Below are 23,836 nucleotides of genomic sequence, written 5' to 3'. Positions count from 1 at the left end.
GGAGTGTGTTTTTTTTGTTGTTGTTTGTTTTGTTTTGTTTTGTTTTGTTTACTACAGGAGTCCCAGACAGTGAACTAGGGAGTCAGCTTCTGTTCTTGCCTTTGCTTGTCACTGTACACCTGGGGATCATCAGCCACATCCTGCAGGTGAGAAGACCCAGGTGCTGAAAGATAAGTAATTGCAAATCACATGGTGCCAGGAACAGTTGGTGACAACACAGCCAGAAAGAGAGGTTTCCATGTTAAGGAGGTAACAGAGCAAGTGGAGATGTTTCTATAGTGGGAGAGACCTGTGCACTTTATTTTTTAAAATCACAAGAAGGGAGGCAGAACTAGAGAGATTAAAGATTTGACATAAAATAACTGAAAGAGCAAGATCCTAAATGAACATCTAGAAAACTGGAGGCAGAAACTCCTTGTTGAGGGGTGAAAGTGACAGCAGAGTGAAGCAGAGGCAGGAAGACTGAGGAGACAGTTGAGTTTGCAACAGTTGCAGTGGAAAGTGAGAACAGTAAACTCATCACTGCACATCAAAGCAGTGACAGTGACGACACACTCTGTAGAGTGGGAAGCTCCAGGGAGTATATTCTTCATCCTCCCAGAATTGCCCTCACCTCCCAACACTGAGCCCCTGCGGCTCAAGAAGGGATGTAGACCTGAGTGATGAACCCAGGTAACTAACTGATGGGCTTCTCTGACGACCCAAGGTATTCTGGAATTAGTGCTGCTGTCAATTCTGGCTGTTAATTCTGGAGTTCAGGTGGAGGCATGAAGGATGCGTGGAATAAGGACACTGAAGAAATGTGAGAGGTAGGGAAAGAGGAAGTGTAGTCAAATCTTGGCTACTGTGGGCCTTATTTCTCTCTGTGCTAGATTCCTTTGGGGAGCATTCACTTATCCAGCAGACATTTACCGAGCACCTCTACTATGCTAGATCCTGTGCTAGGGGCCAGGTACACAGTGACCAAGATGTAATGATCTCTGATCATGATGAGATGACATAATTTCTGCCCCCACCAAGAGTGCCATCAGTTGGAAAGGCAAAAAAACTGAACTCTGGTGTGAGTTACCAGAGTCCTGTAAGAAGCCAGGAGTTCACTCATTATCTAGGAGATCCCAGAGGCCCATAGGGTTTTGAGTGAATCCATGAATAAATGAAAGCAGAGATGGAAAGGTGACAGAAAAAGAAACTGTTGTCAAAAGCAAGAAGATCTTGAAGCCTTGAGTTCTAATCAGCAACCTTTTTTTCCCCCCAAAGTAAGCTCTACACCCAAGCTGGGGCTTGAATTCATGACCCTGAGATCAAGGGTCGCACACTGACTGGGCCAGCCAGGCACCCCTAATAGGCAACTTTTAAAATCCCTTAAGTATCATGGGTCTCCTCCCTACTGAGGAACTCAGAAATAGGTTATTTCAAAGCAGCACAGTGCCTGCCACTGTAGCAAAGAAGGGGTACATTTGGAACTGCTAAGAACCGAGTGTCTGGAGCCTGTCTGTCTGCATTCAACTCCTAGCTTTCCCCCGCCCACCAGAACAATCTCAGGACACACAAGCTGCCTGTGCCTTTGTTTTGCTACCTGCAAAATGGGGAACCATAAGATAAGATAGGCTAGCATTTATTGAGCACTAACTCTGTGCATTGTACCAAAGGCAGGCCTTTTTTCAGATGGGGACACTGAGGCACAGAGTGGCTACTTAACTTATGAAACGTTAAACATATTTCTTGCACACGAAGAGAAACTCGTCAAAACTCAGCAGCAAGCAGGAGAAGCGCCACAGACAGCTCTGAGCGCTCAGGTCTCCCGAAACCGCCGGGGCGGGGCCAAGGGAGGAAGTCCCGCCTCCAAATGGAGGAAGTCCCGCCCCGCACTTCCGCTCCACGCCCCCGCTGGTCCTACCTCCTGGAGCAGGGTAGCGTGTTGGGGATGGCGGAGGCTGGGGACCGCGGTGGGCAGCAGGCGGCCTGCGGGCACGACAGCTACTGCTCGCCGTTGGCCTCCCGTTACGCCAGCCCGGAGATGTGCTTCATGTTTAGCGACAGGTGCAAGTTCCGGACCTGGCGGCAGCTCTGGCTGTGGCTGGCGGAGGCTGAGCAGGTAACGTGCGGCGGGGAGGGGAGCGGGGGAGAGGGGAGAGGCGGGACGGACGGGGAGGGCACGCCCCAGCACGTGCGGGGCTCGGCGCCGAGCGGGGCGGGAGCCCGGGCCTTGGGGGCAGCTGCGCTGCTATTTTCAGCCGAGTGTCCCTTTCCTGAGGAGGTGTGGCCGCAGGAAGGTCAGGGCAGAGGCCCGGGAATCGACACCTGTTGCCTCCCCCTGTGTTGACTCAGGGAGGTTAGAGACCCGGGGGCGGCGAGAAATGCACGCTGCGGTTCTAAGGATCTATCTCGGCCCTTCCTGCAGGAATACTCCGCCGGCCAAGGACACCGAGCGCTCGCTACGTGCTGTTGTGCTGCGCTAATTTCTTCCCTCGTCTCTTCCCGTTTAACCCATAAAGACTTGGCACGCCTGGTGGTGCTCGCCCCACGTTCTGTGGGAGAGGGCAAGCCTCAGTGATAGCCGAGCGCGTAACTTGACCCTGACCAGGGTGTGAACCTGCCTCAGTGCAGAGCCTGAGCGCTTGGCCACTTCGTCTTCCCCACTTGCCTCAGAGTAGTTGGTGACAGGACTGCCCGCTCCACTCGGCTGCGTTCCGCTTTCCCGAGGCGGGAGAATCAGGGTCGGGGATTATTAGATTGGGTTTCTGGGGTCTCTCATGAGAGATGCACATAGAGTTATGTAGCCCAAGGCTTTCAGAAATAACTCCAGAGGGGCCTTCCCGGAGGAGTCGAAGGAAACTGAAGGTGATCCAGAGAGCTATAAAGTTTCAGGGCAAAGTGCCACAACAGGCGAGATGGCAGTGTCCTCTGGAAGGACATCAGTAAACATGGAAACAATGTGAGTATTGCCTGGGACCGAGGTACAGCGCAACTCCCCAAACGGGAGACTCTTCCTGGATTCTCCCCCTCGCCTCACTGTGCTCCAGAAAATTAAGTGACCTAATAATAGTGGACACTTTTTATCATGCCTACTACGTGCCCGGCACTGTCTTAAGACCTTGTGTGTTAATGGCTCATTAATCCTTAAAACAACGTTGTATGATAAGTCCTGTTTTACAGATGTTTGACAGATGGTGGAATGGAGGCACAGAAAGCCTTCATAAACTATTGGCTCTGATAACGATAATGGGTAGAGGAGGACATTGATAGTGTGTTGTGACTTATCATGTACTGGCTTGTACTCTTTTCTCTTTCACATGATACTCCATGATATAGATGAGGATAGTGGTGCCCGAAGCCTTCGCAGGATCACCATAGCTAGTAAATGTCTTCTGGCTGGAATTGAAATGTAGGGTCCTCTAAATATGTGTTTTTTCCTCTGCCCAGTTTACACATTGCCTGAAATGCATACAATTTTGGTATAATCTCCTGCGTTTGGATTATCTGTTAGGGTGTCAAAATGAGCATGAATTGCATAATAATTTAGTAGGTAAGAAAAAAGTTGAGTAAGAAATTAGGAGAAATGCAGAAAAGCTGGAGTAGGGGATGAATTTTAACAAGATGCCTTGCGTCGGGGTAGGAAGCAGTTTGGCCACACCGCCCCCTGCTGCTTTGCTTTGGGAGGAGCCCTGAGATACCCTACCCACTGGCTAACAATCCAAGGCTACTCTGCCCATGTGGTGTCTGAGCTCTTAAAATACGACTAGTGTGACTGAAGAACTGAATTTTTACTTTTTAATTTCAATCACTTTAAATGTAAACAGCCACATCTGGCAAGTAGCTACCATCCTGAACAAGATAGGCCTAACATGCAAGATCCTCCCCAGGGCCAATGCTTTAGAGTTTCAAGTGACGTTTGTTTGTTTTTAAAGATTTTATTTATTTATTCATAAGGAACATAGAGAAAGAGAAGGAGGCAGAGACACAGGCAGACGGAGAAGCAGGCTCCATGCCGGGAGCCTGACTCAGGACTTGATCCCGGAACCCCAGGATCACATCCTGGGTGGGAGGCAGGCGCTCAACCGCTGAGCCACCCAGGCATCCCTCCAGTGAGGTTTGAATGAATTTCACCAGTCTGTATATTAACTATTAACTTGAATCCTGGGTTTTGAGCGGCCTGTGGGCTGCAAGCTGTTTTTTGCTAGCCCAATTTTTCCAGTGATGGAAGAATGTAAGATGTTGATGTGTTTATTTTCTCAGTGACATTCTGTAAAAGTTTTTGGCTTTACTATATTTGCTGTATATAATTTGTTGGCAAAACCGCTTGCAACTTCCTTAATTTTCATTTCTCTAAGTAAATCCACTTGGCTAAAATGTAAAGCTGTGGCCCAGATCCCACACGTAGGGCACTTACAGGCCAAGCACTAAGAGGTATGCAATAAATACAAGCTCTCCTTAGGGGAGCATACATTCTACGGGGAGGGACAGGCTAATAGATTTATAAAAATGTCATTTGGTTATAACTGCTGTAAATAAGTTTAGGCTAAAGGGATAGATGAATGAGATAAGGATGTTTCACAGTGGAGTCAGGAAAGACCTCTTTGAGGAGATGATATTTGAGACCAGAGACCAAAACATGTGAGCCATGAGCCAGGCAGTGATATACGGGCAGAGTGAACAAAGATCAGAATTATATTGTTTATTTTGGTGTTTACTTAGAATGTAATTTGCCATGATTCATTAAGAAAATCATGCCCTCCAGGGCATCTGGGTGGCTCAGTCGGTTGAGCATCTGACTCTTGGTTTCTGCTCTGGTTGTGATCTCAGGGTTGTGGTATTGAACCCCACATGGGGCTCCACAGTCTGTGGAGTCTGCTTGAGATTCTCTTTTCCTATGTCCCTCCCCATGTGTGTGCTTGCTCTCTCCCTCTCTCTCTTCCTCTCTGGAGTAAATAAAATCTTTTTTAAAAAAGGAAAAAGAATATTGTGCCCTCCTCCGTGTGCTTTTAGCTACTTCAAGTTTTATTTTAATTTTTTCTAAAGATTTATTTATTTTAGGGTGTGTGTGTGTGTGAGGGAGGTGGCAAGAGGGCGTAGCAAAGAGAGAGGGAGAAGCAGACTCCCCACTGAGCAGGGAGCCTGTTGCAGGGCTCAATCCCAAGTCCCTGAGATCATGACCTGAGCTGGTGACACTGGGATCCCTGGGTGGCGCAGTGGTTTGGCGCCTGCCTTTGGCCCGGGGCACGATCCTGGAGACCCGGGATCGAATCCCACGTCAGGCTCCCTGCATGGAGCCTGCTTCTCCCTCTGCCTGTGTCTCTGCCTCTCTCTCTCTCTCTGTGACTATCATAACAAACAAACAAAAAAGCTGGTGACACTTAACCAACTGAGCCACCCAGAGCCCCGCCCCAAATTTTAATTTGAGAATTGGGAGGTGGAGGGCCCCTGGGTGACTCAGTTAGTTGAGTACTTTTGGCTCTGTATTGAGTCCTGCATCGGGCTCCCTGCTCAGTGGGGAGTCTGCTTCTCCCTCTCCCTCTGCCCCTCCCCTCTGCTTATTCTCTCTCCCACCATATAAATAAATAAAATCTTAAAAAAAAAAAAATAAAGAAGGGCATGACTCAGAGCTCCAGGTAGGTCTTCCTCAACCCCTGGATTCTCATCTCCATTCACCTCTGAACTCGTCCTTTTAAAAAAAAAAAAAGAAAAAAAAAAAGAAGAAGAATTGGGAGGTGGAGCATAAATGCTAATATAAACCAGTTTTTTTCTTGGTGTCACTTCAAGTCATTGTGACACTTGAGGTTATTTATTTTGTTTTGCTTGTTCTGCAGGCATTGGGTTTGCCTATCACAGATGAACAAATCCAGGAGATGAAATCAAATTTGGACAACATCGACTTCAAGATGGCAGCTGAGAAAGAGAAACAGTTGCGACATGATGTGATGGCTCATGTGCATACGTTTGGCCACTGCTGCCAGAAAGCTGCTGCCATAATTCATCTTGGTGCCACCTCCTGCTATGTTGGAGACAATACAGTAGGAGCCTCTGTTGTTTCCACTTAGGATTTATACATTTTATTTGATTTTGTCTAGTTTGAGGAAGTGACTCCATAGATCTTTAGTTTTAGGAAGTATCCTAAATTCAGGAATTTTCTGCTTTTGTTATCTTTCCAATCTAAACTATAAGCCCCTAATGATCTCCATAAAATAAGGCCAGCAGATATTGTTTATGCCTTGGTTGGCTGGACATAAGTCGAGGTTGTAGTGTTTTAGTGGCAAGGTAACTGTCCAAAGGGATTTTCTTTCCAAAGTCCTTTATAACTCTTTGCTGTACTTCTGAAAAAAAGAAAGGGTTGCATAATTATTCTTTTTTTATTCGTTATGGTTCTTTCACAAAACAATTAGTAGAAGCAGCTTATCGTCAAACATGAAAAAGTAATAATCACATTTTCCTAGAGTTTACTGGTGCTTGGCAGTATTCTGAGCACTTTGTATGTGTTGCTTCATTTATTCACAACAAACATAAGAGAGTTGCTTTTGTCTCTATTCTTTTTTTTTAAAGATTTTAAGTAGACCCAGCACCCAACATTTGGTTCGAGCTCACAACCCTGCAATCCAGAGCCACACGATCTTACTAACTGAGCTAGCCCAGTGCCCCCTTTTAGCTCTGTTTTTCAATAGCTTCTTGAGGTGTTGTTTACATACCATGAATTTACCCATCTTAAGTGTATAATTCAATGAGTTTAGTAAATTTATGCAGTACATTCTTCACTCCAGTTTTGTGACACATCCCTCACTCTCAGAAGTTCTCATGCTTGTTTGCAGTCAGTCCTCACTCCTGCTTTCCAGCCCAAGCGACCACTGAGCTGTTCTCTTCCTCTGTAGTTTTGCCTTTTCTGATAATAACATATAAATGAAATCAGAGTATGTAGTCTTTTGGATCTGGGTTTATGAACCCTGTCTCTACAACTGAGGACACTTAAAGAGAGGCTGAAGAACGTGCCTAATGCCACACAGCTAGGAGGATACAAGTCCAGGGAGAATGACTTCAAAGCAGTGCTCTTACACTGTGCTGTAGGACCAGAAGTTCGATCCCAGATATGCTCCCAATTCAGAAAGAAGCCACTGATTTTTTTAAGATTTTATTTATTTATTCATGAGAGACAGAGAGAGATGCAGAGACACAGGCAGAGGGAAAAGCAGGCTCCACGCAGGGAGCCCAATGTGAGACCTGATCCCGGGACCCCAGGATCACGCTCTGGGCCAAAAGCAGGTGCTAAATTGCTGAGCCACCCAGGGATCCCCAGAAGCCACTAATTTTTAAGTTGCCCCAAATACTTGTAGTCTCAAATGGTACATAATTAAGGACAGCTAAAGAAAGAACAACAGTCATCTTACTTGGAATATAGTTGTTTTACATGTGAGGTCAGGCCCAGCAATTATTATCTCACTGACTGGCCTGAAATAAATCTCTTATTTCCCTCCAGAATGGCTTCAGATTTCCTAAACCTTGATGTTCCGATTCATGTCTTTTTGTTGTTGTTAGCAGTTATAGATGTGAACAAAGGAGGTGAAACTAATGAAATGTGCCCCCTGGAAGCTTCTCAGAGACTCAGGCACTCCTCTTTGGGAAGATCTAGAGCTTGTTGACCTGGACATCGTCACAGTATCTTGGATGAGGGTTGCCCTGTAACTGTTTTCCAGTCGTTTTAGATACCACATATATAGGCCTTTACTAGCATAAGGGTTTTGTTCCTCAGAGATCCCAGAAGCACGACTGTCTAGGTTGTATGCTTTTAAAACCACAATCTGAAAAGAACAACTTCTGTTAACATCTTCTGGCTTGCACAGAGGGTTGCAATAGTGAGGTAGGCAGCTAGCTGAGAAGCCCAGTTGTGATGGCCTAAAAGTGTTATGTAATAATATTGTTTGGGCAAAGCTGTCTAATATGAGACCACTACATTTTCCTTTGCAGGACCTGATTATTCTTAGAAATGCGATTGACCTGCTCTTGCCAAAGGTAAGGTTTGCCAGCCCTGGGTTCCCCATGATAGGAGATGGGCATCACTTCCTAATAAATCAGTGCAATGTGAATATTAAATAGATTCTCCTTTACTCAGATGAATGATCCTGTATCTCCTCTGTAGAACTAATTGTCTCTCTTTGGGTTAAAATGTGCTAAGTGAATACTTTTTAAAACACAGGTTTTTAAATGAAGGAAGTTAGCCAGCAGCTTATTGTTGAAATAGGTGGTCAGATTTATGATTTTGTCCTGTTTTTCTGCATGAGTATATAAGTCGTCTTAAAATTGTGCACAAAAAGTTCATGACTCTTTTGGTAGTTGTTCCTCAGAGATCCCAGAAGTATGGCTGTCTAGGTTGCTGTGCTTTTAAAACCGTAATCTGAAAAGAACAACTTCTGTTAACATCTTCTGGCTTGCACAGAGGGTTGCTAATAGTGAGGTAGGCAACTAGTTCAACATTGGTTGAACACTGGTTACTTTGAACTCTTCAAGGCACTTTTTTTCTTTTTAAGATTTATTTATTTATTTATTTATTCAGAGAGAGAGAGAGGCAGAAACACAGGCAGAGGGAGAAGCAGGCTCCATGCAGGGAGCCTGATGTGGGACTCGATCCTGGGTTTCCAGGATCACATCCCAGGCTGTAGGCGGCACTAAACCGCTGCGCCACCAGGGCTGCCCTCTTCAAGGCACTTTGAGATACAGAGATGAAAAGATAATGCCTCTGCCTTTCACAGCCTAGAGATTTAATTTTTTATTAAATTGTCTAAAAGTTTAGTTCCTGATTATGTAACGAGCTCACCCTAAACTTACTCTTTACTATGTGGTCTCTCTTATAGCTTGCTAGAGTGATCTCTCGGCTTGCTGACTTTGCTAAGGAACGAGCTGATCTTCCTACCTTAGGTTTCACACATTTCCAGTAAGTGATATGGTTACTTCATGGGTTGTGGGCTTGTTTGTGTGCATTTGACTTTCATTTCCTCTTTCAGTTTACCTTCTCCATGGAAGCCTGGAGGTGAAGACTCTCAAAACATAATTTAAGCAAATAACTTGGGATGCTTATGAAGAATGAACCTTGTCCCTATCTGAGAAGCTATACTCATAAGAGTTCATTTGGGGAACATTGGGAGACATGAATCAAGAGCCTTAGAAAGCATTCATGCTCTTTTTTTTTTTAATTTTTATTTATTTATGATAGTCACAGAGAGATAGAGAGAGAGGCAGAGACACAGGCAGAGGGAGAAGCAGGCTCCATGCACCAAGAGCCTGACGTGGGATTCGATCCCGGGTCTCCAGGATCGCGCCCTGGGCCAAAGGCAGGCGCCAAACCGCTGCGCCACCCAGGGATCCCGCATTCATGCTCCTTGATTTAGTCTTCCATTTTTGAGACTCTTGCCCAAGAAAGTAATCTAAATTTTGCAAAAAGCCTATATACAAAGATGTTTGTTAAAATACTAGTTTTTTTGTTTTTTAAAGATTTTATTCATTCATTCATGAAAGGCACACAGAGAGAGAGAGAGAGAGAGTCAGAGACACAGGCAGAGGGAGAAAGCAGGCTCCATGCAGGGAACCTGACATGGGACTTGATCCCGGGTCTCCAGGATCAGGCCCTGGGCTGAAGATGGCGCTAAACCGCTGAGCCAACCTGGGCTGCCCAAAATACTAGTTTTGATAATAAGCATTGGAAACAATCTAAATGGCCACAATGATAGAGTAATTCAAGAAGGTAAAGTATATAGTATGGTTATAGGCTGGAATAATATGCAGCCATTAAATGATGCATGTAAGACTAATATTGTGGAAATATGCTCAGGTTAACATTATGGGAAAAAATTACACATGGTAGATTGTACAAAGATTGGAAGAAATTACACCAAGATGTAAATATTGATTTCTCTAGTTTATGGGATAATAGGATAATTAAAATTTTCCCTATATTTTATATTTCTGATTTTTTAAAATGTGCAAGCATTTTTATGATAAATCCTTTTCAAAACAGAGAATGTCATTTTTGGAATATTAGTAGCAGATTTCTAATGATAGTATTTCAGTAGTGGTGTGTTAACATCTGCCTTAGGTTTTGATGAGGTATTGCTATTGCAACAAGGATATTATTTTCTATAATTTAGGAAAGTCTGCTGAGTTTAATCTTCATCAAAGTTAGGGCATGCATTTACTGGTAGCAGAAACCTGAAGAAATTGTTCATGAGGAGTCATTGTGCAGTGTGTAGGGGTTGGCCATGACACATATTGCCTTCTGCTGGCTTCTTGGCATTACCTGAGTTGTAACTTCTCTTCCTCTCCTGTGACTATTGGAGAGTGATCAGAGAATGCACACATCCCAGTATTCCTCTGGGTATAGTGTGATGAGAGGTACCTGCTGCCACAGTTAGCAGGCCTTAAACACTTAGAAAATGTATTGATGAAGGGTGCCTGGGTGGCTCAGCGGTTGAGCATGTCTTTGGCTCAGGGTGTGATCCCGGGGGAGAGAGAATCTCGAGTCCCACATCAGGCTCCCTTTGAGGAGCCTGCTTCTCCCCTGCCTCTGTCTCTGCCTCTCTCTCTCTCTCATGAATAAATAAATAAAATCTTAAAAAAAAAAAAGTATCGATGCATAGGTATCATCTCATTATAGGTCAGTCCCTGTAATTAAAAAGCAGCTTTGGGGCACCTGGCTGGCTCAGTTTGTAGAATATACAACTCTCAACCTCAGGGTTGTGAGTTTAAGCCCCATGTTGAGCATGGAGCACACTTTAAAAAAGGTTGGGGGTGCCTGAGTGGCTTAGTATAGCGGCTGACTTTTGATTTTGGCTCAGGTCATGATCTCAGGGTCCTGGGATTGAGCCCTCTGTCAGACTCCCTGTGTGGTGGGAGTCTGCTTCAGAGTTCCTGTTCTCCCTCTGCACCTCCCCCTGCTCTCTCTTTCTCTTTCTCTCTTTTTATTTTATTTATTTATTTATTTATTTATTTATTTATATTTATTTATTTATTTATTTATTCATGAGAGACACACAGATTGAGAGAGAGGCAGAGACACAGGCAGAGGGAGAAGCAGGCTCCACACAGGGAGCCCGACGTGGGACTCGATCCGGGGTCCCCAGGGTCACACCCCAGGCTCTAGGCGGCGGTAAACCGCTGCGCCACCGCAGCTGCCCTATTTATTTATTTTTTAAAAAGATTTTATTTATTTATTCATGAGAGACACAGAGAGAGAGAGGCAGAGACACAGACAGAGGGAGAAGCAGGCTTCCATGCAGGGAGCCTGACATGGGACTCGATCCCGGGTCTCCAGGATCACACCCCGGTCCAAAGGTGGCGCTAAACCCCTGAGCCACCAGGCTGCCCTCTCTCTCTCTTTTTAAAGATTTTATTTATTCATGAGAGACACAGAGAGAGAGTCAGAGATACAGGTAGAGGGAGAACCAGGCTTCCTGCAGGGAGCCTAATGTGGGACTTGATCCCAGGACTCCAGGATCACGCCCTGAGCTGAAAGCAGATGCTCAACCACTGAGCCACCCAGATGTCCCTCTTTCCCTCTCTCAAATAAATAAACCTTTTTTAAAAGAGGAAGCAGGGGCAGCTCGGGTGACTCAGCGGTTTAGCGCTGCCTTCAGGCCAGGGCCTGATCCTGGAGACCCAGGATTGAGTCCCACATCAGGCTACATAGAACCTGCTTCTGTCTCTGCCTGTGTCTCTGCCTGCCATCTCTTTCTCTCTCTCTCTCTCTCTCTCTCTCTCTCTCATGAATAAATAAATAAAATATTTTAAAAAATAAAAGGGAAGCAACTTTATTGAGATATAATTCACATGCTAAAAAATTCACCCTTTTTAAGTGCACAATTAGTGGTGCTGTTATTAAGATTTATTTCAGGGGTGCTTAGGTGGCTCAGTGGGTAAAGCGTCTGCCTTCAGCTCTGGGTTATGATCCCAGAGTCCGAGGATCAAGCCCGCAGCATTGCGCTCCCTGCTCAGTGGGGAGTTTGCTTCTACCTCTACCTCTGCTTTCTGCCTGCCACTTCCCCTTCTTGTGAGCGTGTACTCTCCCTCCCTTCTCCTCCTCCCCTCCCCCCTTTCTCTCTCTCTCCCTCTTCCCTCCTTCTATCAAAGAAATAAAATCTTAAAAAAAAAAAAAAAGATTTATTAGAGAGCAAGTGGGGAGAAGTGCAGGGGGAGAGGGAGAGAGAGAATCTCAAGCTGACTCTCCACTTGAGATTGACATGGGGCTCAATCCTACTGCCCTGAGATCACCACCTGAGCCAAAATCAAGAGTCGGATGACCAACTGACTGAGCCAACTATGTGCCCGTAATTGGTGACTTTTTAGTATATTTACAGAGTTACAAAGTCACTAGTACATAATTTCAGAATATTTCCATCACCCCTCAAAAAAAAAAACCTATGCCCATTAGCAATCACTCCCATTCCCTCCTGGCAATCAATGTCTCCTCCTGGCAATCACAATCTATTTTCTGTCTATGGATTTGCCTCTTCTGGACATTTTATTTAAATAGAGTCATACAATATTCATCTTGGTATAACTGGCTTTATTCACTTAATATAATGTTTTCAGTGTTCATCCATATTGTAGCATGTAGGTTTTTTGTTTTTTGTTTTTTATAGCCAGAATGGTGGGTATACCAGATTTTGTTTGTCCATTCTTCAGTTAATAGACATTTAGGTTGTTTCTACTTTGTGGCTGTTATGTACAGTGCTGCTGTGAACAGATCCAGGCAAAGCCATTCACTTATACTAGTAATCTATTAGCAAGAGTTCGATAGAAAACTACTATGATATTCGGGGATATACTGTGCTTGTGGTGTGCCTTCATGTTGCCAGCTGTTTGTGTCATTAGCCTAGTGGGAGAGAAAATGCATCAGGGATGAGCTAGGTCATGTATTAGACCTCCAGCTTTATTGCAATGTATTCGTAATTAAGTTTTGTGTTCAGAAACAGACCTACAAGGGATTGATTTAGACTTGGAACAGGGAGCAAAGCCACCAGGTGTTACATTAGACCCTTGGTTGTGTGTGTTCTGGGGTTCTCCACAGCATGGCTAACCTCTTATCAGATCTGGTCTCACAGAGGCTTTCCTTTACTGGCAGTCTAGAGTAGCATTCTCCAGTGTCCTCATTTTATGTTTTCATATTTCTGACAAAAAAATCAATAGTTACTTTGTTTACTTGTTTACATCACAATATGAACTCCATTGGATAGGAGCCTTGTCTGTTTTATTTGTTGTATTTTCATATTTTTTTTAAAGATTTTATTTATTTATTCATGAGAGACAAGCGGAAAGAGAGGTACAGACACAGGCAGAGAGAGGGAGAAGCAGACTTCACGCAGGAAGCCCGACATGGGACTTGATCCCAGGTCTCCAAGATCACGACCTGGACTGAAGGCGGCGCTAAACCGCTGAGCCACCCGGGTACCCTATTTGTTGTATTTTCGAAACCAGAACACATTGGATACTTGATAAATGTTTGTTACCTGAGTGTATTTAACTTGCCAGAGTCTGGGAACAAACAAGACAGACATTGTCCCTGCCCTTACATTGCCTCTTAATGATAAAGAAGTATATTAGGAGACCTTTAGTTTTATAATCATTGAAATTTTATGAAGGATCCTTATTTGCTGAAACTTCTTAGCTCTGGTTTTGTTTACCCTGGTTTCTCTATCTCTTTAATTCTTCCCCTTTCCAGAGGTAGCAGTTTATTTGAAGAAGCAGTGAAGCTTTTATGAAGTAAGTTCTTGGTTTGAGACTTCCATGTGTCCTTTTTGGGTCTTTTTCAGGCCTGCTCAGCTGACCACAGTTGGGAAACGTTGCTGTCTTTGGATTCAGGATCTTTGCATGGATCTCCAGAACCTAAAGCGTGTCCAAGATGACCTGCGCTTCCGAGGAGTAAAGGGCACGACTGGCACTCAGGCCAGCTTCCTGCAGCTCTTCGAGGGAGATGAACAGAAGGTATTCTGAGAGCAGCCAGGGGACATGGAAACTCAGTGGTGAGAGCATCAGAGATAAAGCTGACCTTCAGGATAGGAGGAGAGATTGATTTTGGGACAAGTGGAGTCTTTGGACTGGAACGGGTACCAAGGGTTGAAACCTGGGCAGGATATTGAGATGCTCTCATACTGGTCATACTTGGACTTCTACAGAAATGTCTTTTTCTTCCAAGGTAGAGCAGCTTGACAAGATGGTAACAGAAAAGGCTGGATTTAATAGGTAGGTAAATGGGGGAAAAGCGTTGGCTTCCCCTCCTGAGTGATGGAAGGCTTGTGTTCAGTGTACTGATAGATTTGACCCTAACTTTTTCTTCCTTTGTCCTCTACCCGTTTCCTTTTATCTGTGGCTTGGGTTTTATTTTCTTATAGTCTAGATTCTATCTTTTTGTATTCTACAAGGAGAAGGCAAGTGTTTACTTCTGAGATTTTTAGGATAATCTCACCCATGTCGAGGTTCTCCAGTGGGTTCATCTAAATCTGATCATTTCCACTGAGGGCCACAAGGTTTCACCATGGCTCCTCCTTCCAGTCATTTCCATCAGGCTGTGTGACAGGACTTGGGTACACAGGCCCATGCTTCCTTCTTGGGTCTGGGGGTTAGTAAAAAGGGTGGAAGAACAGTTTGTCCCAGGAACATATCATTGAGTTCATCTGGGCTCAGTGTGACTAAGTATATATCAGTGAGACCAAGCTTTTGCTTAAGATCTGTTTTTGCTCATTTATTTGACACAGTCACATTTTGAAGAAAAAAAATTGTTTTTTCAGATTTTAAGTAATTTCTACACTAATAGAGGGCTCAGACTTAACCCTGAGATCAAGAGTTGCATGCTCTCAGCCAAGCACTGAAATATTTTCACTTACAGTTCTTTTCAATTGATTTCTAGGGCTTTCATCATCACAGGACAGACTTACACACGAAAAGTAGATATTGAGGTGCTGTCTGTGCTGGCTAGCTTGGGGGCATCCGTGCACAAGGTGAGTGGTGGTAGCAGTTTGTTGGGAGTGGAGCTGAGAACTTTGCACACCTCAGACAGATGGTATTGGCCTCGGACTTTTTTTTTTTTTTTAAGATTTTATTTACTTATTCGTGAGAATACACAGGGAGGAGAGAGAGAGGCAGAGACACAGGCAGAGGGAGAAGCAGGCTCCAGGCAGGGAGCCTGACGTGGGACTTGATCCTGGGTCTCCAGGATCACGCCCTGAGCTGTAGGCGGCGCTAAACCGCTGAGCCACAGTGGCTGCCCGACCTTGGACCTTTATTTAGTCACATCTTTCAAGAGATGTCAAACTTCATTTTTACCATCTGGGGTCTGTAGGTAATACCTTTTAAATTAAGGTACTTTAAAGGGCAAGACTAGCTCCAGTGTTTACACTAAAGCTCATCTTGCATTATCTTTCCTTGCTCTATCTTCAGCAATGTTTCACAGAAGTGTTTCCATGCTCCCTTACTTGTTATCCCTGCTCTTCAGGAGCCGGAAGTCTGAGTGAGCTATTACTCTCCGGGAACTCTTGGAGAGGACGTGCTCACCTCCTCCATCAGGCTAGCCTGCTCCCAGAGTCCTGTGCACCAGCAGTGTGGGACGATGCCTGTGGCCCTTTCCTCCTAGATTTGTACTGACATACGACTCCTGGCAAACCTCAAGGAGATGGAGGAACCCTTTGAAAAACAGCAGATTGGTGAGTGTTCTGTGAAGATACGGGAGCACTACAGAGATGCTAGGAGGCCTGTGAGTGGTGTGTTAATAGTTCACCCAGCAGCATACTTGGGCACTCATTGTTCTCTGAAGTCTCTCTGCCTTTGATTCTCCTCCTTGTATGTGGCAGGCTCAAGTGCGATGCCTTACAAGCGGAATCCTATGCGCTCAGAGAGGTGCTGCAGTCTTGCCCGGCACCTGATGACCCTTATCATGGACCCACTGCAGACGGCATCTGTGCAGTGGTTTGAGCGCACACTGGATGATAGTGCCAATCGGTCAGTAGAAGGGGGATGCCATGTACATGTACAGCAAGATGGGGGGAAGACCAGAAGAGGAGAAGCAAGTGGATATTTTGAGCATCTGTGCCCACTGAGCCTGGAGTATAGCAGGGAGGCAGGAACGTAGAACAGTGGGATGAGTGTTAGGATGAGTGGGTACAAGATAATCTCTGTGGTAGTGGTAGTGGTGGTAGAGGAGTCAGGGAAGGCTTCACAGAGGAGGTGATGCTTTAAGACCAAGAAATACAAGCATTTTAAAAAGACCTTTAGGATAAGATAAGAAGCACCTGGGTGGCTCAGTTGGTTAAGGTCTGATTTTGGCTCAGGTCATGATTTCAGGGTTGTGAGATCAAACCCTGTGTCAGGCTCTGCACTGGGTGTGGAGCCTGCTTAAGATTCTCTCCCTCCCCTGCTGCCCTTCCCAGCTCCCTCTCTATAAATAAATAAAGATAATAGGTCTTTTTAAAAAAAAAAAAAAAAAAACAAGATTGGAAGCATATATGAAAGCATAAGGGCAGGAGAAAGAATAGTTAGGGAGTTATTAGTAGTCAGGTAGTACTGGGGAATGAAGTGTCTGTGGCAAGAGGTGAGATGGGACACGATTACAGATCACAATTAATTTATGAACAGCCCTGTAAGCCTTGAAAAGGAATTTAGTTACTGTGCTAAAGGCAGGTGAGGTATCAACTGGTGTCTTGTCATGATTATGTGGTGGTTGGTTATGAGATGGGTCAGAAGTAATTTGTAGCTATGAATACGGTACCAACATACACATAGTTTTCTGCTTTATGTTTATACTTAAAGATTTTAGTTTTTAAGTAATTCTTATACACAATGTGGAGCTCGAACTTACAACCCTGAGATTGAGTCACATGCTCCACCCACTGAGCCAGCCAGACACCCCTATGTATATACTTTTTTTTTTTAAGGTTTTATTTATTTGAGAGAGAGCAGAAGCAGGGAGGGGGGTGGAGGTGGAGGTACAGGGAGAAGCAGACTCCCCACTGAGCAGGGAGTCCAGTACAGGGACTGATCCATGACCCTGAGATCATAACCTGAGCCCAAGGCGGTGGCTTAGCCAACTAAGCCAGCCAGGCACCCCTATACTTTTTTAAAGCAGTTTCATGTTACTATGGTTTGCTTGCATTGTACTGGGATCTGAAAAGGATATATAGTTAAAGCTAGCTATCTTGGGATCTGTGTGTAACCCAGGGAATAAAACACTTACGGAAATAAGTCAGCTATTGAATACTTTTCAGCAGGGTGTGACCTAATCAGATGTACCAGCGAAAACACCCTGCAACAATTTGGAGAATCAGTTGTAAGGGGACATAGATCTCATTAGAATGAGTTAGGAGGCTACTTAAAAAAAAAAAATCCAAGTCCACACTGGCAGTGATCAGAGAGGAAGGATATGGGTAAAATCAGGGACACATTGGCTGGCCTTGGTGGTGGACTAGAGTGAGTATTAAGATCAGGGATGGGGTGCTAGTGCCATTTACTGAGACAGGAGCAGCCACAGGGAGAAAAAGAGTGGGTTTGACCTGGTGAGCAGGAAGTAGTGAAAAAGTGGCTGAATCCAGTTTGGGGTTTGAGGTACCCAGAGATCAAACAGGTGGAGCTCTCCAGTGGAGTATATGATCTGGCTTGTAAGCAGGTGATCTGGACACCCCTTGTGGGGTGATCAGGATATTGGAGGTCATCAGGATATGGGGTAGCTGAAGTCATGAGATTAAAGGAAATTGTCCACGTAGTACATGTGGCATGACAAGTCACACAGCTTCTGGGGACACACCCTACTTTTCACTAAAATTGATATTTGTTTAAAGAGATAACTGAATTGGCTGTTTGCTTTCCAGACGTATCTGTTTGGCTGAGGCATTTCTCACTGCAGATGCCATATTGAATACGTTGCAGAACATTTCTGAAGGATTGGTGGTATACCCTAAAGTAAGAAGCCTCAGTTAAAAAGTAAAATCTTAAGGAGAAGGATTGGAATGTGGGAGGGGCAGTGAAATATTTTCCTGCTTTATAGCGAGTGTGTTTGGGGAGCTGCATTCTGGTCTAACAGTTCTTCCCAACCAGAGCTCATTCCTAAGGTGGTGACGTAAGCTCTAGAGAACTAACTCTGAAATCCATAATAGACACATTTACAGAAAAAAGTAAGTACTTTGAATTGGCTTACACTGTTTATGAGCATGAATCCTCAGCTCTGGTGTGACTGGCAGGGCAGACTATTTCCTTTGCCTGTTTTTAAGTACCTGAGGCAAATGGGTTCATTTCCATTGTGTACTTGGCTCTTGAGGTTGGGCACTGAAATTTAGCAAAGTTCAGGTTTTAGAAATCTTTCAAATGAAGCAACTTTCAAAAGTTTGTTTAAATCAATATTCCTTTTTTTTTTTAATTTTTATTTATTTATTTATGATAGTCACAGAGAGAGAGAGAGAGAGAGAAAGGCAGAGACACAGGCAGAGAGAGAAGCAGGCTCCATGCACCGGGAGCCCGATATGGGATTCGATCCCGGGTCTCCAGGATCGCACCCTGGGCCAAAGGCAGGCGCTAAACCACTGCGCCACCCAGGGATCCCCTCAATATTCTTTTTTTAAATCAAAGTAATACTTTGGATTAGAAAGAAAACCGAAAAATACAGTGTGGATGAAAATGATCCATTCTACTCTCTGTCTTCATAAATAAGGCAGTTCATGTCCTTGTGTGTATTGCCGCACTAGATCTTTTACTGTGTGTATGACTTTATAACCTTGAACCATCTTAGCCCTCCGTTCATTCTTCTAGGTAATTGAGCGGCGCATTCGGCAAGAGCTACCTTTCATGGCCACAGAGAACATCATCATGGCCATGGTGAAATCTGGGGGTAACCGCCAGGTTTGTTTACCCCTCATGCGTGGATGAGTGGAAGTTTGCACCTTTAGTCCTGTTCTTCCTTTTTTTTTTTTTTTTTTTTTAAGATTTTATTTATTTATTCATGAGAGAGAGAGAGAGGCAGAGACACAGGCAGAGGGAGAAGCAGACTCCATGCAGGGAGCCCAACATGGGACTCGATCCTGGGACTCCAGGATCACACCCTGGGCTGACGGTGGCACTAAACCACTAAGCCACTGGGGCTGCCCAGTCCTGTTCTTCCTTAAGAGTGAAAGCATTCTTGTCATCACCCTCAGTCATGGTGTTGGAAGAGAACAGTGACCATATTCTGCTGTAGAACAGGCTTTTCTCTGGAGGGTGATTGTGGTGAACTTGGTTCGTTAAAAGTGAATCACTTAATCACCTGTAGAAAGATCTACTCCTAGTGAGGGAATTAGGTCTGAATTTCCAATAGAAAAGGATGGGAAGTGGGCAGGACACAAGCACACATGGTTTATGAAGCTTTAGAGAGGCCAGCACAGGATGGGCATTTATTTCAGGTTCATCCTCAGATACGATCAGAGGGTCAAGATCTTCGTGGAGTTAGACTGTGAGAGGAACCATCTCAGCCTGGAAGGGCTTTGTGTACCAGCCATACATAGACAGCATGGATGTGGTGTTGGATGACTTCTTAAGATGTTCAAATGCTCTCTTAGTAAATGAACCAACAATACCTCACTGTCTTTCTAGGATTGCCATGAGAAAATCAGAGTGCTTTCCCAGGAGGCAGCTGCTGTGGTCAAGCAGGAAGGGGGTGACAATGACCTCATAGAGCGAATCCAGGCTGATGCCTACTTTAGTCCCATTCACTCCCAGTTGGACCGTCTACTGGATCCATCTTCTTTTACAGGTCGTGCATCCCGACAGGTAAGCACTGGAACACTTCCATGGTGCTATAAGCTTCTCCAAATGCCCTCTTTTTAAAATGCTCTTATTTTAATTTTTAAAATTTTTTGAGTGAGAGCAAGTGAGGGGGGAGGGTGCTCGGGAGGGGCAAAGGGAGAGGGAGAATCCTAAGCAGGCCCCCACCTAGCACAAAGCCCAATCCCACACCCCTGAGGTCATAATCTGAGCCAAAAATCAAAGAGTTGGACAGTTTACCAACTCCCAAAGAAGTAGCAGCCTTAAAATAGAGGTTGGGAAAGAATTCTTGGAAGACTTGACATCTAAGCTGAATCTTAGGGACAAGTAGGAGTTGGTAAATACATAGATGTTTTTCATGGGAGACAAACTACAATCATTTGAGTTTTGCTAGAGCAACAAGTGCCCAGATGTAGTTACAGGATTTATTTTTTTTTTAAAGATTTTATTTATTTATTCATAGAGACAGAGAGAGAGAGAGAGAGGCAGAGACACAAGCAGAGGGAGAAGCAGGCATCATACAGAGAGCCTGATGTGGGACTTGATCCAGGGTCTCCAGGATCACGTCCTGGGCTGCAGGCGGCGCTAAACCACTGCGCCACTGGGGCTGCCCTAGTTACAGGATTTAAAGTTGGAAGACAAACTGGAGGTAGGAGACCAGCAAGGAAGCTGCTGTAGGCGGCCACGTAGTAGATGACAAGGTTGTTGAGCCGAGGTGGTGGTAGTTGCAGATGAGGAGACTGCAGGGCCATTTAGAGAGTTAACCACTTGGCAGCTTGTTGAATGAAGAGGAGGGAAGAAGCAGTGATGAGTTTAGCTTGGAGAACAGGGTAGACAATGGGAAGACCAACTAAAAGAACAGACAGGGCTGGTTTGTGGGGAAGCACATGTGGGCATGGTGGGTTGAACTGCCAGATATCTAGGGACAGATTTCTGAAAGGCAGTTGAGGAAAATAGAAGTTCAGTGGTGAAGTAAGAGTTTTATCAAATTATTTCTCAGTAATAAAACTGATACTGAAAAAGTTATCAAAGTTTGTCTTTACAACTTCTCTTGTCTGACATTTGCTTTCCTCTTTGGCAGGTGCAGAGATTCTTAGAAGAGGAGGTATATCCCCTGCTAAAACCATATGAAAGTGTAATGAAGGTGAAAGCAGAATTATGTCTGTAGAGTTGGAAAGAATTAAACAAGAAGTTGTTGGCTTCGTTAACTTTTATTGCTGGGTCATGGAAAATTTTTCTTTAATGCCTTATTTTATCTCAAGACCTGTTACCTTAAATTGGATACACTTTTTTTTTTCTTTTGCGTGGTGCTTCCACATTTTTCAGAGTTTATAGTGCAGAAATAAATTACATTGGGATGCCTGGGTGGCTCAGTGGGTTAAGCATCTAACTCGGTTTTGCTCAGGTCATGATCTCAGGGTTGTGAGATTGAACCCCATGTCAGGCTCTGTGCTCTATGTGAAGCCAACTTAAGATTCTCTCTCTCTCCCTCAGCCATTCTTACTGCCTGCCCTGCCGTTCCCTCTCTCTAAAAAAGACAAAAACAAAAAGGAAAGAAAAATGATGCCGTGTTGGACTCCGTTTTCTTTTCTTTTCTTTTTTTTTTTTTAAGATTTTATTTGTTTATTCATGAGAGACACAGAAAGCCAGAGACATAGGCAGAGGGAGAAGTAGGCTCCCTGTGGGGATGCAACTCCAGGAGCCTATGATCACAACCTGAGCCAGAGGCAGACGCTCAACCACTGAGCCACCCAGGCGCCCCTGGACTCTTTTTGTAACAACACAACTTGTAGTTCATAGCTTGCTCAGTTCTTTCAGTCATGTTGTCCAACTAGCCTGGTCTATTTCATATGCTCACTTGATTGAGGAAGTAACTAACTCCTGGTCCTCTCTTCTGAAGGTAATTTTTTTTTTAAGATTTTATTTATTTGAAAGAGAGAGATCATGAGGAGGGAGAAGGGCAGAGGGGGAAGATGACTCCCTGCTGAACAGGGAGCCGGATATGAGACTCAATCCCAGGATCCAGGATCATGACCTGAGTTGAAGGCAGATGCTTAATTGACAGAGCTACCCAGGTGCCCCTATTGAAGGTAAATTTGGTCTGTATCTAGCAAAATAACTTGGACTCTGATTCAGTATGGTTGGATACCTTTGGTATCCAGTTATGTTTTGCCAGAATATATAATGAAATTCAGGCTCCTGGGTGGCCTCGTCAGTTAAGTGGCTGCCCTCAGCTCAGGTCATGATCTCAGGGTCCTGGAATCAAGCCCCATGTTGGGCTCCCTGCTTGCTTCTCTCTCTGCCCCTCCCCCAGCTTGGGCCCTCTCTTACTTGTGTTCTCTCTTGCTCTCCCAAGTAAATAAATCTTCAAAAAGAAAAAAATAATATATAATGAAATTCAGAGCCACAGTAAATTCTCAGTCTTATTCAGCTCAAGTTGTACTCAAGCTCACTTCATCTTTCTTAAAGCTTTGTATATCAGAAATTCTAGTTGGGTCTATTGATTTCATCAGGGCATTTGACAATTAATCCTGGTACTTAGATTAATAGGTGATTAAGCCAGCTGTAGCCAAAGAAGATCATTAAGAACTATCCCCCACCTGGAAGGAGAGTACTGGTATTAGTCCACAGACCTCTTATCCTCAGCCCCATCCAATTCTACATACTGTTTCAGCATAGATGAAAATGAAGAAATGTATTTTTTTAAGAGATTTTTATTTTATTTATTTATGAGAGAGAGAGAGAGAGAGAGGCAGAGACACAGGCAGAGGGAGAAGCAGGCTCCATGCAGGGAGCCTGACGTGGGACTCTATCCTGGGTCCTGAGGATCAGGCCCTGGGCTGAAGGCGGCGCTAAACCACTGAACCACCCGGGCTGCCCGAAGAAATGTATTTATCAGATTTGCAGATAACACAAAACTAGAATAATTAACCAATACATGTTTTTGGTAAGATAGCTAAAATTTTATCTAACCTGAAATAGATTGAAATGTGGCCAAAACTAAGAAGAAAAAATTAAGATAAATGTAAATTAGGCTTAAATTCCACTATAGTCTTACTGTTCCACACTCATGGCATTATGTTCCATTTTGGACACCCAGTCTGAGAAACAGAGATAGAGAGCCAACCTCCTGAGAAAATGTTGTCCTATGAGGAGTGGTAAGGGAATATTAGGGCCCTTGATCCTAGAGGAGAAAACTTGTCAGTGTTTCACATATCACCTTGAGGAGGAATAGTGGCTGAGGTAGCTATTGCTACAGTTGAGACCCATACCCATTGTTGAGGATCAGGCTGGCTTGGGCCCAGACACTGAAGCTACTGTGAGTTAGTGATTCTCCCTCTGCCCCACCCCATCCTTCCCCTTCAGCTCAATCAGAAGCCAGACAACCTAGTTGGCAGAAATGGGAATGTTGAAAGGGATAAGAGGCTGAGTTGACTCCAACCATATACAATCAAAGGTAGTCTGGGATTGGACACCTGGGTGGCTCAGTCAATTAAGTGTCTGCCTTTAGCTCAGGTCATGATCTCAGGGTCCTGGGATCGAGCCTCTCATCAGGCTCCCTGCTTGGTGGGGAGTCTGCTTCTCCCTCTCCCCCTGTGTGCTTCTCTTGCTCCCACTTTTACTCCCAAAAATAAATACATAAAATCTTAAAAAAAAAAAAAAAAGTCAAAGGTAGTCCAGGGTAAAGAGCTCAACCTATTGGAAAGAAGAATAGGAGACAGCCCTTGAAACCAAATTCTGAATATAGGTCAATGTAGCAGGTAAGCTTAGAGAGCATGGAGCTGTAGAAGGTCTCAACTCTTTCAAAAGCAGTTTACTATTCTTTTCGTGTGAATCTTGAGGGGGTTTTTGAAACTGCTAGTTCTGGTGTAAGGAATTAACTCATTGGGCTCTGATCAGGTATTGTCTACTTCTCAGTGTGGGCCACATTAAGAGGAAGTAGCTGGGATCCCTGGGCGGCGCAGCAGTTTGGCGCCTTCCTTTGGCCCAGGGCGCGATCCTGGAGACCTGGGATCGAATCCCACGTCGGGCTCCCGGTACATGGAGCCTGCTTCTCCTCCCTCTGCCTGTGTCTCTGCCTCTCTCT

General features: G+C 44.6%; 1 protein-coding gene across 1 annotated transcript; it reads left to right on the top strand.

Annotated features, from left to right (window-relative positions):
* Positions 1–1,908: 1,908 nt before the first annotated feature.
* On the top strand, positions 1,909–20,963 carry ADSL (adenylosuccinate lyase). Its single transcript, XM_026017388.2, has 13 exons — positions 1,909–2,095; positions 5,808–6,011; positions 7,951–7,995; positions 8,835–8,914; positions 13,785–13,956; positions 14,168–14,214; positions 14,879–14,969; positions 15,602–15,671; positions 15,819–15,966; positions 17,829–17,919; positions 18,763–18,852; positions 19,579–19,755; positions 20,831–20,963. Exons 1-13 carry the CDS (start codon positions 1,925–1,927, stop codon positions 20,915–20,917), a joined length of 1,473 nt encoding a protein of 490 aa, XP_025873173.2. The 5' UTR covers positions 1,909–1,924; the 3' UTR covers positions 20,918–20,963.
* Positions 20,964–23,836: the final 2,873 nt, after the last annotated feature.

This window comes from Vulpes vulpes, chromosome 16 (genome assembly GCF_048418805.1).
Source record: "Vulpes vulpes isolate BD-2025 chromosome 16, VulVul3, whole genome shotgun sequence".
In the NCBI taxonomy this organism is placed as follows: Eukaryota; Metazoa; Chordata; class Mammalia; order Carnivora; family Canidae; genus Vulpes; species Vulpes vulpes.
Note: the sequence above shows the minus strand (reverse complement) of the source record. Positions and strands in the feature narration are given on the sequence as shown.

What these genes read in the sequence shown, in the direction of transcription:
- ADSL (XM_026017388.2), top strand. Translation starts at nt 1,925, where the DNA reads ATGGCGGAGGCTGGGGACCGCGGTGGGCAGCAGGCGGCCTGCGGGCAC. An exon ending in GCTATGTTGGAGACAATACA is followed by an intron (nt 6,012 to 7,950) that starts GTAGGAGCCTCT and finishes TTTCCTTTGCAG; the next exon opens with GACCTGATTATTCTTAGAAA. An exon ending in CAGGTCGTGCATCCCGACAG is followed by an intron (nt 19,756 to 20,830) that starts GTAAGCACTGGA and finishes CCTCTTTGGCAG; the next exon opens with GTGCAGAGATTCTTAGAAGA.